General features: G+C 39.6%; 2 protein-coding genes across 3 annotated transcripts; one reads left to right on the top strand and one right to left on the bottom strand.

Moving 5' to 3' along the window:
* Positions 1-5,447, bottom strand: LOC111589076 (claudin-10-like). 2 transcript variants are annotated; one of them, XM_023299787.3, is made up of 7 exons: positions 5,308-5,447; positions 5,129-5,219; positions 3,941-4,253; positions 2,171-2,332; positions 1,796-1,877; positions 1,601-1,708; positions 1-1,481 (listed from the first exon to the last, which is right to left on the bottom strand). In XM_023299787.3, exons 3-7 carry the CDS (start codon positions 4,170-4,172, stop codon positions 1,295-1,297), a joined length of 771 nt encoding a protein of 256 aa, XP_023155555.1. In that variant the 5' UTR covers positions 4,173-4,253; positions 5,129-5,219; positions 5,308-5,447; the 3' UTR covers positions 1-1,294. The 2 variants fall into 2 exon arrangements, with proteins under 2 accessions (XP_023155555.1, XP_054864678.1); XM_055008703.1 differs by having other exon boundaries at positions 3,941-5,219.
* On the top strand, positions 5,082-10,727 carry LOC111589075 (claudin-10-like). The gene is made up of 5 exons (XM_023299786.3): positions 5,082-5,553; positions 5,652-5,813; positions 7,199-7,280; positions 8,524-8,637; positions 10,045-10,727. The coding sequence occupies exons 1-5, from the start codon at positions 5,322-5,324 to the stop codon at positions 10,445-10,447; spliced, it is 993 nt and encodes a 330-aa protein (XP_023155554.1). The 5' UTR covers positions 5,082-5,321; the 3' UTR covers positions 10,448-10,727.
* Positions 10,728-15,250: the final 4,523 nt, after the last annotated feature.

Raw genomic sequence — 15,250 nt, 5'->3', positions numbered from 1 at the left:
TTCAACCAGTTTAGTTTTTGTTGTTTTACTGAATTCACAAAAAACATTAAAACATTCATCAAAATGACTGAGCAGAAATACACCAAATTTACTTTAGCTGTCCTCATAAAGGTGAAAAATACAAGTAGGAGGACTGATTTCATGCAGCACAAGGGATGCCTTCCATCTGGCGAAATGTAGAAAAGCAGAAGTAGAAAAAACTTCAGGAGCTTCAAAATAATAAATGAGAGATTATCTCGATGCAACAAACTAAAGGTCAAAATCTTAAAATATGCAGCCATTAAAATGTAAAACGTGTGTAAGGCTTTTAAAAAGTCTGATGGAAGTTTTCTAAATTTTTTAATCAAACTAAAAAAGGAGTCAGATTTGAAGTGTAGATTTGCTCTCAAAGAACAAAAACTCCATAAATTTAAAAGATACAGTAAAGAGTATTATTTTACATGTCATATTTTGAATTACTGTCATACTTTTCTGTGTTTACTAGATGTTGAAAGGTTTTCTAACTATGTGATGTTAATGCTGTTTGTATCTTTAGTTTAATTAACATAACAGCTCAACTGAATGTAAGGAACCCAGATATAACATCCCCCTGGTGAAGGTGACATACCTGAGTAGTGGAACCTGGTCGTGTTTTGATCAACAGATTTGTAAACAAGTATTAAGTGTTGTCATATTCATGTTCTCTTTTATACTGAACCTCAGTGTGCATCGAAAGAACAAAGCAAAAAGACAAAAAAGATCTACAGCCTCAGTAGACGATGGATGCTTCCTGATAAAAGACAAAAATGGCTCTCAAATTCAAACAGCAGTTATTGTTAAGCAGAATTTATGTATATTTATATTATTTATGCCAATTCACTTATTTGCTTTCTCGCAGCAAGATGGATGAAAAGATCGATACCACTCTGATACCTCTCCATCCAGTAGACCAGGGCTGTCAAACTCAGTCTAGTTCAGCAGGTCCATTTCCAGCAACCATCACTCCTGTGTTCTAATGCTACATTGTGTTAGCTAATGCTGTTGAAAGGCTCATTGATGATTAGAAAACCCTTGTGCAGTTATGTTAGCACATGGAGAAAAGTGGGAGTTTTCATGGAAAACATGGAATTGTCTGGATGACCCCAAACCTTTGAACGCTAGTGTACGTTACAGTATTTATGCTAAGCTAAGCGGCTCCATATTGACATGGCGGTGGTATCAATCTTTTCATTTCCCTCTCGGTAAGAAAGCATGTTAACATGTTCCCTAAAAATGTCAGTCTAGTCACTCCCTCGGCTCTGAGTTCCGGTCCAGCTCAGACGAAGCTGTCCCTGCTGAAGGTTCGACCGGTCTTCGTCGTCGCTCTGGTTGCTCGGCTCTTCCTGCCTTCATAGAACAGCGGTGGCACCAGAGTCACTCTAGATGATGAGGCCGGCAGCATGTAGGTCCGTCTGGTTCGGCCAGTGGCGTAAGAAACCGGCCTCCGTGGCCGATCTGATGAGCTGATGAGGTTGAAAGAGGAAATACAACGTGAACTTACTATACTACTCAAGTTTGTTGGCCGTGTTACTGTTGACATTCTAAGACTAGACGACTTTTAAAGAGGAGGGTTTCTGTTCACCTTGATGGTAGACCTTCTTTTCCAGCGAAGGTAGTCAACACCGTCCCTCCTGAGATGAGCAGGATGGAGCCTCCCCAGCCGATGAAAACAGCAGCTCCAAGTTCAAATCTGAGCAGCACATGTGGAGGTATATCTGTTAATGTGTTTCTCTGTCTTGGACATTATGATAATGCTCATGTCTCTTAAAAAACTTACTTCTGTGCCCTGAAATTTGGATCCACAAACTCAGTGATGACTCTGTTGGCCCACCATGAATAGGTGATCATACCACAGAATCCTACCAAGAAAAAGTCAATGCTGTAAATATCTGGAATTTCCCTCGACATTAATAAAGTATCTATCTATCTATCTATCTATCTATCTATCTATCTATCTATCTATCTATCTATCTATCTATCTATCTATCTATCTATCTATCTATCCATCTATCCATCCATCCATCCATCCATCCATCCATCCATCCATCCATCCATCCATCATCTATCCATCCATCATCTATCCATCCATCCATCCATCATCCATCCATCTATAGCTTGATATAAAAACATGAAAGTGTTCAGATATGTTTACCTGACACCAGGTAGGTTATCCCTCCAGCAAACGTCACCCTGGCGTTGGCGATCTCTGAGCCTCCTATTTTAGTGCATTTCATCCCTATCAGCGTGAGGACGCCTCCGAAGAAGCCGGTGATGACGGCGCAGACGGCCAGCGCTCTGCAGGCGTGGAGGAACACTGCAAGGAAACAGGTGTGACTGAAATACAGCAAACACTAAAGACAGAAAATTAACCATCAGAGCACTTATTACCATTTTAGTTCCTCATATTGTTCATGTAAACAGGAAGTCTTTGTTAGCTGGAGCCATATTCAGTGAGGGTCTGTGTGAAAACTCTTCCTTCTTATTCTGTTAGATCACATGTTGTTTTGTTGTTTGACTGTTATTGGTGTTGGGTGGCAGATATTTATCAGTATTTACATGCAGACATAGACTACTGGACACACCTTCTCATTCAGTGGTGTTATTTCATAATTTTCTTGCAGATTATTGTAGTATTGTATTGTAGATTTCTTGTAGATTGTAGATTAATACTGAAGACATCAAAACTATAAAAGAATCCATGTGGAATTATCCTGTAAACAAATAAACTTTTAGTATTCAGTATAAAACTACAATGTAGAAAATTATACAAATAAATAAAAAGCATTGATGTGTCCAAATTTTTGACTGGTAGTGTATTTATAGTCATGCTAAGCCCATTGTCAGGTATATCAGAGGTGCTTCCACCATTCAGGCTAAGACCATAAAAATGTTTATTAGACACATTTATCTGACAAATCTGAATATTTAGTAGAAGACCAGTGGAATTATTTATCTTACAAATTTACCCAAATAACATACGCTACCGTTTAAAAGTTTGGAAGTCACTTAGAAATTTCCTTATTTCTATGAGAGAAAGGCAGCTTTTTATTTAATGAAGATAACATTAAATGAATGATAAATCCAGTCTAGGCATTGTTAATGTGGTAAATGACTATTGTAGCTGGAAACAGCTGATTTTTAATGGAATATCTCCATAGGGGTACAGAGGAACATTTCCAGCAACCATCACTCCTGTGTTCTAATGCTACATTGTGTTAGCTAATGGTGTTGAAAGGCTCATTGATGATTAGAAAACCCTTGTGCAGTTATGTTAGCACATGGATAAAAGGGGGAGTTTTCATGGCAAACATGAAGTTGTCTGGGCGACTCCAAACTTTTGAACGGTAGTCTAAATATTAAGTCCTTACGATATTATCCATGATATAAATTTACGTCAATAATTACCTACAAATTCAGAATTGCTGCTTGTTCTTGATTTGCATATTTATCTATTGTCTCTGAATTCAATATCTTGGTGTGACTCTTGATTCCATGCTGTGTTTCAACAGCCACGTTAAAGGAACATCTAACAGTGAAATCCAACCTCAACACTTTTAGACAAATCAGACCTTTCATAACACTTGGTGCTGCTAGAATGTTTCTACATCCCATGATCTATCTATGTAAATACATGAAAAATCATAGACTCACTCTATAAACAAATCATTAAAGGTCTTCGATTGAAAACCAATGTCATATCATGTTAAATTTGCTTGTTTGATTTCAAAGGTGTTCCATGGACTCGCTCTATTTGGTTTTGATCTATTTTTTTTCCAAGTTAGAGAAGGAATAACATATTGAGAATGTTTTTTATCCACCTATCCCATCCTAATGATTCTTATACTTCCCCTAAACCTGATCAGCAGCCCAGCAGAGTAGCAAAACATGAAGAAAAGGTGATGAAGTTCTGAGATGATCCTACCTGGCAGGGCCAACATGGAGGGGTAATCCTTGCAGTCAGACACCCCCGTGGTGTCGGAGATACAGTCCCTCCACAGGTTGGAGTAGTAGTTGGAGGTGGTCAACACGATGCTGCCCACCTCGGAGAACGTCCAGTACTCTGTGGGAAGAGTGGAACACACCAGGATCCATCCACACAGGCAGGACACGAAGCAGCCGATCTCCAGGTACATCACCACCGTCCTGTACTTCATGGTGAGCGCTGGTCCTCCACCAGAAACACTCAGAGATGAATGAAGCTAACGAGCTGTCGGTGTGGGAACTGATCTGCCCCTCTGAAGCAGCAGAGCGGACGTTTGTTTCTCATCTTATCTCTTAGATGGTTTTGTCCAGTAAGCATCTTTCACGTTCCAACACAAGGATTACATCATACTGGATCGTCCTGCCGTTCAGCTAACCCAGGCATTTAATTTTACTTCCCACGGACTTTAATGTCATATGTGTAAAAATATAAAAATTCTATTGAAAAAAGACAAAAACGTAGAACTTTCACCACTTTTTGAGCTCATTAAAACCCATTAAGTTAAAAGTATTGCAGTGTTACCATCCAGAATGCAGATATGACCATAAATCATTGTCATTGTAAAGCAGAAGCAGAAATTTCAGGTTTTTTTGATTTCCCAAAATTCAGGTAGGGCTGCAATAAAGATTATTTTTGTTTAAGGAAATGAATATTTTGTTTTGCCTATAAAATGTCTGATCTCCCCTCATAATTTCCCAGAACATAATAAAAAACATAGGCTAAAGTGTTTTTTCTGTGTAATTTTGTAAATTTTTCTTCATACCTTTGTAACTTTGTCTTTTTTGTTATGTTTCGTCTCTTTTGTCTCATTTAGTTTTAGTCTGCGGTGGATTTAGAAGGCCAGGGATTTCATAATTAATCAGAAACACTAAAAAATAATTAGAGAATATTTAGAAGAAGAAAACTACTAAACTTACTGATGCTATAAACAGAATTTCCTCCTTTTAAATTGCATATCAGTGACAGTACAGAGAGAACTAATAGGGGCATGTAGTCTCCAGTAACCTGAGACACAAGCTGAGGTGAGCACAACTGTTACCTGCAACTCATGGGAAACTGACCAACTGTCGTCTCTCACCCACATGTACAGGAACACCTGGAAAACAACTCTACACCTCTGCTGGGTACCTGAGATCCACTAGTCCTCTCCTGGACGGCAGGACGCCACTTCCACATCACTTTGATTCCAGATGAAAACGGCTTCTGTGTGAGTGAAGGACTGACGAAACAAAGAAGAAAATTATATAAACTGGACTGTGGATGAGCGATCGAGGATAAAATCAAAACTTCTGGAGGAATCTACTCACAGAGAGGCTCTGACATGAAGATCCGAGTGGTCCAGATCTGGGGCTTCCTGATGACGGTGTTGGGCTGGATCTTCGTGGCCTGCACTATGGCCATGGAGGGCTGGAAAATCACCTCCATCGGGGGCATGGGGGGCTCGTCCATCATCAAGGTGGCCTGGTACTGGTCCAGCCTGTGGAGGTCCTGCTTTACAGACTCAACTGCTGTCAGCAACTGCTATGATTACCCTGTGCTCTGGTCTGTGGAGGGTGAGTTGATGAAGTTTGCATTGTATTTTATAGTTTAAAGTCTTTATCACATCCAGCATGATTTATAAACACCTTTCTGTCCTCCTGTGTGGCTTCAGGACACATCCAGATCGTGAGAGGCCTGCTGATGGCCGCTCTGTCTCTGGGCATGCTGGGGTTTGTCCTCAGTCTGATGGGGATGGAGTGCACCTTCATCGGGGGAAAAGACCGCTCCAAGTACAAGAAGATCTACGCCGGTGGATGGTGCCACGTCATCAGCGGTAAATGTCTGGTTTTAACAACACAAATGCACCTTTATTATACAATTTAGACGGACAGCATTCGTATTAAATTCTTAAATTCACACCTTTATGACCTGAGATCATCCAGTTAGGCATCTGAACATTGAATCGAATGTCGAAACAATGTCTAGCAATGTCTTGCATTTATGATTCATTTAATGTCATCTTCATTGAATAAAACTGCTTTGCTTTCAAAAATAAGGACATTTCTAAGTGACCCCAAGCTTTTGAACCATAGTGTACATGGAAAATGTTTTGAAAGAAGCATAATATGCATATTTGTAATAAAATAACAATAAGACAACAATAAGCATCTGAGGAAGGAGGCTACCCTTTGTGGTTTGATGCAAAATGTCCTCAAGCCTCTTATACCAAATTTTACATCACACTAGTAACATAGGCTTAACTTTACACCATTAACAGACAGAAATGGCAAAAAATAAATCCCAAAATGGCAAAAATAACATTTCCATCAGCCTCAACTGCTCTTTGTCATAAGTGGTAATTATTATTATCATTAAACTAAGACGGATAAGGTGGCGCCAGTTAATAAGCATGTCTGCAGTTTCCTTATCAACATGTAAACATCACATTCAGCACAACGCACTGCTTTATCTTGACAGGTAATCAGCTCATAGACTTACAGCTGCTTATAGCAAATCCTAACTATTAACTACATTTAACATGATGCAAAAAAAGAATTATTAAAATTGTACAGATTGCCCCCTAAGTTGTAAAATGAAGAACCTTAGAATTACATTTTTTCACCCTCTTCTATTAGACTCGTATAAATGAAGCCTATAAACAACGCACTTGATTAGAAAGTATTCTTTATATACAATTTCTCCACTGATACACTATGTTATATTATATATTAAAGACAACTAGAACAGTTTGTGATTGTTTGGATGAATTACAGCTCTTAGTTTGACTGAAATCCAGGCTTTGTGATATGAGATGGCTGAAACTTGATGCTCTAACATCATGAGATGGATCAGCCGGTTGAGTTATCTGTCCTGGTAAAACTTTGGAAGGGTTAAAATTCAAGCAGGAATGCAAAACATTTCGATGAAAATATTAGAAAATAAAGAAAAGTTGGTGTTTTACCAATTATGTTGTGATGGTCCCTTCAATCCTCAAGTGTTGCAGTGTTGTCCTCAGTCAGTGTTTCTAGTCATGCGTTAGGTTGTTTAAATTGGTGCAATTTGTTGTGTTAAAGTTTTTACTAATGGCATTTGAATCTGTCTAAAACATACATTACCCAGTCCTAACTGTACTCCTGTACTAGTGGGTATTATCAGCTGTTTGTAGTCAACAGAGTAACTTCAGGTTTTTCTCTCATTCTCAACATGATTTACCTTCAGGTTTGCTGGCTTCATCTGGATATGCAGTTTATGCCCAGTACGTCTCAGTGGAATACTTCAACCCGAACTTCGATGGACTGAAGTAAGTTACCTGGTTTTAATGTACGCTGCCTGTCCAAAAAAGGGCGCACACTTTCTGTCCAGAGTTGGACTCATTTTCTGGCAATATCTTATATTGATGATGGGAGAGTTGGACAAAGTCTTCTCCAGATTATCCCAAAGACCCTCAGTGGGGCTGAGGTCTGGACTCTGTGGAGGTCAATCCATCTCATGCTCCCTGATCCACTCATTCTCAAAGTGACCCCATGGATCCTGACATCATCATTTTGGAACATGAAGAAAAACTCCACTGATGGAAAGACCTGGTCATTCAGTATCTTCAGGTATCAGCTGACCTCACTCTTTGGGAACATAACGTTGGTGAACCTGACCAACCCCAGATCAGAACCCTAATCCCCACAGGCTGGTAGGAACTAGCCATGATGAGGGCATCATTTCATCTCAAGTCTGAGACAAAAAGATGACAAATTTAGTGGAACTGCAGCAATTCCGGTGCAGTTACTAAATGTGTAGTCTTTCTGACTTGGTTCTTCAGGTTCTTGATGGGTTTTAGTCAGTACTTTGGGGAGACCAGTCTAGAACCTTCATTCCAGCCTGATGGAACCATTTCTTTACCACGTCTGATGTGTATTTGGGCACACTGTGTTGTTGAAACATCCAGCTGTGTCCAAGATCAACCTTCTGCTGATGGTTTTGGGTTTTCCTGAAGAACATGGAGGTGATCTTCCTCCTTCATTGTTCCATTTACTTTGTGGAAAGTTCCAGTTCCATGGAGCATGATACTGCCACCACCATGCTTGGTCATAGATTTGGTGTTCTTGGGGTTAAAAAAAAGCCAGAGACCTGTCAAAGACAGTCTGAAACCAGTCCCCAACAAGTCTTAAACCAGAACCAAAATCAAACCTCAACTACTCCTAGAAAGTCCAAGACATTGCATAACCAGTCCTAAACCAGTCCTAAAAAGGTCTAAAACCAGGGCCAAAATCAAACCTAAACCAGTCCAAAAGAATGTTCAGAACCAGTCAGAATCCAGTGTGAAACCAGTCCTAAAAGTCAACAACCAGCACAAAGTCGGGACCAAAACCAAACCGAAACTACTGGCCCCATCACTCTGGAACATCCTGGAAGATGATGGTTCTCCAATGGAATACTCTTATCTATTTGATGAGTTAAATCCAGGTGGTGACTTTTTTTTGGACAGGCAGTGTAACTACAGTAACTGAAATCTTTAAATCTCACTCTCTCTCTTGGTGTGACGTCTACAGGTATGACCTTGGCACCCCGCTGTTCCTCGGCTGGGTGGGCGCAGCCTTTCACTCCACTGGTGGTTTCTTCTATCTGTGGTCGGTGTGCAAGCCGCTCTGTGGAGGAGAAGCCACGTGAGTCCAGACACATGTTGTTGTTGTTGCTGCTGCCAGAGGAAGTGAATAAATAACTCCACTTCCTCTATAAATACCAGCACCCTGCTGCTCAGAGTGGAGTGACTCATTATCCACAGGGCTGTGTTAAAGCCGAGCTGCTTTTGAAGGTGGGAGTGTGCAGGTGTCTGTTGTGGGAACGCTCCAGCATAACCTCAAGCTGTGGGTGTAAATAAAGACAGGTCTGGTGTTTTCCAAGCCATTCTAGTTAAATGAGGAGAGAAAACATGTCACTATGGAGCACTTTAAACACTAGAGGGCGCTCAAAGAACACACAAATGTTGACAACTGTTTGCACAGCTCGAAACCTCACTTTATCCTCCCATTTCTAAAGAATCTCTGGATGTACACTACCGTTCAAAAGTTTGGGGTCACTTAGAAATGTCCTTATTTTTGACAGAAAATCAGTTTTTTTTTTTACAATGAAGATAACATTAAATGAATGATAAATCTAGTGTGGACATTGATAATGTGGTAAATGACTATTCTAGCTGGAAATGTTTAACCCTCATGTCGTCCTGCGGGTCAAAATTGACCTGTTTTAAAGTTTGAAAATGTGGGACAAAAAATATATATTCATAGTGAAACTTTTGATGTCCACATTTTCAACATTTTTGGGAAATTTTTGAACATTTTTTGGTGGAAAAAAAATGTTAAGTTTCTTAAGATGATTCACAAAAATCAAACAAAATCCAGTGAAATTCGCTGGATTTTGGTTGATTTTTTGTGAACGTTCTTCAAGAAAATATTAGAAGTTTTACTGATATATATGTATTCACTTTAGATATTTTTTTTTTGTGTTTTTTTTTCCAGCAACCATCACTCCTGTGCTCTAATGCTACATTGTGTTAGCTAATGGTGTTGAAAGGCTCATTGATGATTAGAAAACCCTTGTGCAGTTATGTTAGCACATGGATAAAAGTGGGAGTTTTACTGGAAAACATGGAATTTTCTGAGTGAAGCCAAACTTTTGATCAGTGGTGTATATATTAATAATTCATATATAATGTTGCTCCAGGTCTCTACTTTAACATGACAGTGTTTTTTTGATAGCTTGTTTGTGTTTTCCCCCCAAAAACCAAACTACGATGCAAATTTTTCTCAAACATTAAGAACACAGTTCACGTTATCTGTATTTTCGCTGAGATTTACTAGACAGCTGTACAGGTGATGTTTGTGATATTTTGAGGTTTTCCTAGTGGGATAAGATCATCATGAAGTTAGACTCAGGGCTTTAAAATAATACTAAGTGTTAACTTTTTTACAAATCAAAAACATGAAAATTGTTAATAGCAAATGGGGCTCTGGAACCTCTTCATATTTAACAACGCATATGTGTATCTCTCTCTCTCTCTTTTTTTCTTTTAGAATAATCAAAGTTCAAGCTCTGCCAGACCCAGAGGAAACCAAGTCCACTACAGCTCTGTCAACAGTGTCCAAGATCACCTCCAAGACCAAAGTGTCCTCTATTTCCGAGCTGTCGTCCAGGTCTGAACGCACAGACGTGTCTGCCATCTCCTCCAGATCAGGACGTACATCCAAATCTGGTCGCACAGCAAAGTCGGGGCGTTCATCGAAGACGGGGCGAACCGCCAGGTCTGTGGGGTCCAGCTCAGCGTCCAGATCTGGATCGGGGTCCGAGATCTCGTCAAGATCCAGCATATCGACTCTGTCAGAGTCGAGGAGCAGCAGCAGCAGCCGGACAGCGTCGTCACTGTCAGGCAGCTCGAGGAGCGAAACTACACCATTCATCAAAAACTCTTATATCTGAACAATGTCAGACAAATAATAATGAATGTGATGAACTGGATGTCTTTCTGTTTAATTTGTTAATAGGTGGGAAAAGCACATTTATAGTTAAGTTCTGTAATATTTAAATCTTTGATGTATTAATGTTTTTTCACTGTAAAGTTTCTGCTGCCTGTTGTCCATGTTTATCATCTCCAGTGTGTTTGAACACGTCTTCTAATTGAACTGTCGGTCTTTTGTAACCTTTCAGACAACAAATAAAACTCTGTCAGCCTAATCAGGTCTGGTTGACAGTAAACACAGTCGGCTTTGCTGTTTTTCAAACCTCCACCCAAATACACAAGCAGCAGCAGCAGCAGCAGCAAGAAGAGCTAATCTCGAAGACCAGACTAAACCACACACCTAGACTTTGTGTTTATAGGTGAATTAGCTCGGAAACTAATTCATAACTGCAGTTTTAGGCACATTTAAAGCTCTACAGCGAAGGTTCTTCTACTTACCAGACTGAAGGGATGTGGAGGAGGGCGGCTCAGATCGTGGGTCTGCTGTTCTGCATTCTGGGCTGGGGTTTGGTGGGCTGCACTCTGGCTATGGACCACTGGAGGTAGGCAAAGAAACAAACACAGCAATTAATTCTGGTGTCTCAAATGAGGACTATATCTCATGTAAAATGCACCAAATCAACTAGAAAAGCACTAATTATATTTGACTATATGAATGACCAAGATTGCTGCTAGTGTCCATGTCAATCTTATGTTTCGTGTGATATTTATTGTTATTATTTATGGTTTTTATTGAGTTTTTACTGCATTTTTACTGTTTTATGTGGTTTTTATTTTTTTAATTAGTTTTTTATTGTTTGCTTACTGGAATGCTTGTGCAAATTTGCTGCAAAACAAATTGCCCTTCAAGGGTCAAATAATAAAGTTGAGTTGAGTTTGATTCTTAAACCCTGTAAGCATTTACAACCCTATCTTCATTCCAGATGTGGACGACTAAATACAGCACCGAACCTTTGTTCTAAACCTCCCAACTATTGAAAAAGTTAGTCTGGAGTATCAGTATCAGCGACAGCGGCCCTGTGTTAACTCAGTATCAGATCGACACCAAATCTTGCAGGATCGTACACCACTAACAGTGACGCCGTGCCGCTATCTCGCAATGATACAGAAATCTTTAACAAATCCATGGATCCAGACTATAAGTCGCATCACTGCCAGAATCTAATCACTTGGTCTTTGTGTCATTTCTGACCTTCAGTGAAAATTTCATCCAAATCAGTTAGTCCATCTTTGAGTAATGTTGCTAACAGACAGACGGACAGCGATCTTCATATAACTCCACCATTCCTTGACAGAGTCATGCGTAACTTTAAGGCCTAATACAATGTAAAAGGGTGAGTTATATCAAAATTCACCCCTCATATGTTGGTCATGAATGTGGAAATTAGCTATAGAGACCAGAACAGTTTATTGTACCAGACTGTAAACGTGTTTATTTCGGCTGTAAAGTTGGACATTTTAGCATGGGGGTATAGGGGAGTTGGCCCACTTTTACAGCCTCAAGTGGACATTAGAGGAACTGCAGTTATTTTTTTTTTGCACTTGGCGTTCCTTGGCGGAGTAACAAGACTGTGCAAACCTGAATCGATATTCTATTATGATTCTATTGATTGTATGTCTGTTCTTACTGGAGGGTGGCCCAGCTGGGGGGTCAGGGGGGCTCCTCTGTGGTGGAGACGGCCTGGTTCTGGTCGGACCTCTGGAAGGACTGCTACGAAGACTCCACCGCTCTGGTGAACTGTGTTGACTTCGGGGTGCTGTGGACTGTCAAATGTAGGTAAACTTCACTGATCAATAACCACTGTAGCAGCATAAGAGTAGAAAGGTGATTATTTTAAGCCTTGGATGTGTTTTACGTCACCAGCGTACATCCAGGCAGTCAGGGGGCTCCTGCTCACCGGCCTCTGCCTCGGTTTGATTGGTGCAACCCTCATGTTTTTTGGAATGGAGTGCACACGCATCGGTGGAGACCAGAGGAATAAAAACAGGATGTTAATAACAGCGTCTGTTTTCCACGTGTTGGGCTGTGAGTACAAGTTGTTTGCGCACAGAAAGCTTCAGGTGTTCTCATGACACCCACTCACAGGTTGTTCTTGTTTTTTTCCCATGTGTTTTTGACGCTCCCTCATGCAGGCGTATCAGACGTGGCCGGGTATTGTTTGTATGTAAACACGGTGGCTGCAGCTTTTCTACACAGCAAAGCAGATCCATCCAAACTGAGGTAACGTGCAGCTTGTAAACAACCTGCATAAAGAAGTAAATGAAAGAAAAATAAGTCTTGTTTTTAACTGCTGTCTCCTCAGCTATGAAATCGGATCTCCCTTGTACGTTGGCCTGGTGGGGAGTTTTATTATCCTGCTGGGTTGTACAGTTCAATGTGCAGCTGCATGCAGAGTTCAGCATCAGAAAAGGTTTGTCCACCGAGTTTTTAACTGAATAAACCACAATTTAAGCTTCCAGATTTTAAAGTATAGTAACGTAGTAAACTGTTCACTGTCTCTGCAGCAGACATGCCACTGTTCCTTCCATCAGAGAGAAAGGAGGAGGCTCGATCCGGCAACAAAAACACACACATGGGCCGTCAAAAAGGTCGAGCATTCCTCTGTACAAGCTGGCTTCTGTAGTGATCGTTTAACAGATTAACTTTGATTGTTTAAGGCAGGGGTGTCAAATTCATTTTAGATCACATTCAGGACAATTTGATCTCCAGTGACCAGTAAAACCAGTGTATAATAACCTATAAAAAAAAAAAAAAACACAACTCCACATTTTTCCCTTTAAGTGCAAAAAAGTACATTCTGAAAATGTTCACAGTTAATAAATTATCATTTTATAGAACACCATGGACAACCTGAAGTTTCTGAAGAAAAATAAATTCAATTTCAACAACATTCAGCCTCAGTTTATCATTTACAAACTAAAAATTCCAGATCACAGAGGGTCTACAAAGGAACACAACATTTAGTCACAGCTATCTGGAACTGAATTCTATAGTATTTTACTTTATGATCCAAATGACAAATGTCAGACAAAAATAAGACAAAAAACAAGACAAAATATTACAAAAATGAGACACGACATGTCGCAAGAGACAAAAAATTAGCCAAAGAAGTTCCAAAGGGACAAAAAAATGGACAAACGAGACAAAAAGTGACAAAATTGAGAAACAAAATGACAAAAAAAGACAAGCAAGACAAAAAGAAAACAAACGACAAAAAGAGAAAAAAGCAACAAAAACATGAGATAAATGACAAGTTAGACAAAAGAACAAAATATTACAAAATAAGACAAAATGACAAAAACGAGACAAACGACACGAAACAAAACAAAAAAGGGACAAAAAATTTGACAAAGAAGTTACAAAGCAACAAAACAATGGAGAAACAAGACAAAAAATAACAAAAGCGAAAAACAAAATGACAAAAATCAGACAAAAAACACAAGCGAGACAAAAATGAAACAAAATGACAAAAACATGAAACAAACGACAAGTCAGACAAAAAACAACAAAATAAAGACTAAACATTACAAAAATGAGACACAAAATGACAAAAATATGAGACAAACGACAAAAATAGACAAAAAATTAAAAAAGACAAAATATTACAAAAATGAGACACAAAAGGACAATAACGAGGCCTTCAAATGTGGCTCATTTTCTATAATAAACTGAAAAACAGGTGGTTTGTTTAAAGAAAAAACACTTTAGCGTATGTTTTATAGTATGATCTGGGAATTATGAGGGGCAATTTGACATTTTATAGGCAAAACAAAATAATCATTTCATTAATCAAAAATAATCTTCATTGCAGCCCTACCTGAATTTTCGCCATCAAAAAAAACTGAAATTTCTGCTTCTGCTTTACAATGACAATGATTTATGGTCATTTCTGCACTCTGGATGTTAAATTTGCCAAATTTTGTACTTAGTGGGTTTTAATGACCTCAAAAAATGGCAGAAGTCTTCTGTTTTTGTCTTTTTTCAATTAACTTTCTATATTTTTACACAAATGGCATTAAAGTCCGTGGGAAGTAGAGCTGAACGCCTGGGTTACCTAACGGCAGGACGACCCAGTGTGATGTAATCCTTGTGTGAACCCAAAGGATGTTTGTTTCTCATCTCAATGATAAGAAGAGAAACAAACGTCCACTCTGCTGCTTCACATCAACAACAACACAGAGGGGCAGATCAGTTCCCACACCGACAGCTCGTTAGCTTCATTCATCTCTGAGTGTTTCTGGTGGAGGACCAGCGCTCACCATGAAGTACAGGACGGTGGTGATGTACCTGGAGATCGGCTGCTTCGTGTCCTGCCTGTGTGGATGGATCCTGGTGTGTTCCACTCTTCCCACAGAGTACTGGAGTTACTCTGAGAGTCTCACTGTGTTGACCACCTCCAACTTCTACTCCAACCTGTGGAGGGACTGTATCTCTGATGACACGGGGGTGTCTGACTGCAAGGATTACCCCTCCATGTTGGCCCTGCCAGGTAGGATCATCTCAGAACTTCATCACCTTTTCTTCATGTTTTGCTGCTCTGCTGGGCTGCTGATCAGGTTTAGGGGAAGTATAAGAATCATTAGGATGGGATAGGTGGATAAAAAACACCCTCCAGGGATTCTATATTCTATATTCCTTCTCTAACTTTGAAAAAAAAAAAAAAGATCAAAACCAAAAATTTACAGAAAATATAGTGATATTCCAACCACATTATCTTTTAATTAGCTACAGAATGGCAGCAGTTCTGAGTTTGTAGGTAATT

The sequence above is a fragment of the Amphiprion ocellaris genome, chromosome 24 (genome assembly GCF_022539595.1).
Source record: "Amphiprion ocellaris isolate individual 3 ecotype Okinawa chromosome 24, ASM2253959v1, whole genome shotgun sequence".
In the NCBI taxonomy this organism is placed as follows: Eukaryota; Metazoa; Chordata; class Actinopteri; family Pomacentridae; genus Amphiprion; species Amphiprion ocellaris.
The sequence above is the reverse complement of the archived record's forward strand: the minus strand, read 5'-3'. Positions and strand labels throughout refer to the sequence as shown.

Bases quoted from the DNA above. Each gene is read 5' to 3' on its own strand.
- LOC111589076 (XM_055008703.1), bottom strand. From the start codon at position 4,172: ATGAAGTACAGGACGGTGGTGATGTACCTGGAGATCGGCTGCTTCGTG. The intron at 2,333-3,940 runs GTAGGATCATCT...GTTTCCTTGCAG, and splicing joins CTCCATGTTGGCCCTGCCAG to TGTTCCTCCACGCCTGCAGA. The intron at 1,482-1,600 runs GTGAACAGAAAC...CAACCTCATCAG, and splicing joins AAAGAAGGTCTACCATCAAG to CTCATCAGATCGGCCACGGA.
- LOC111589075 (XM_023299786.3), top strand. From the start codon at position 5,322: ATGAAGATCCGAGTGGTCCAGATCTGGGGCTTCCTGATGACGGTGTTG. The intron at 5,554-5,651 runs GTGAGTTGATGA...GTGTGGCTTCAG, and splicing joins TGTGCTCTGGTCTGTGGAGG to GACACATCCAGATCGTGAGA. The intron at 8,638-10,044 runs GTGAGTCCAGAC...TTTTTCTTTTAG, and splicing joins CTCTGTGGAGGAGAAGCCAC to AATAATCAAAGTTCAAGCTC.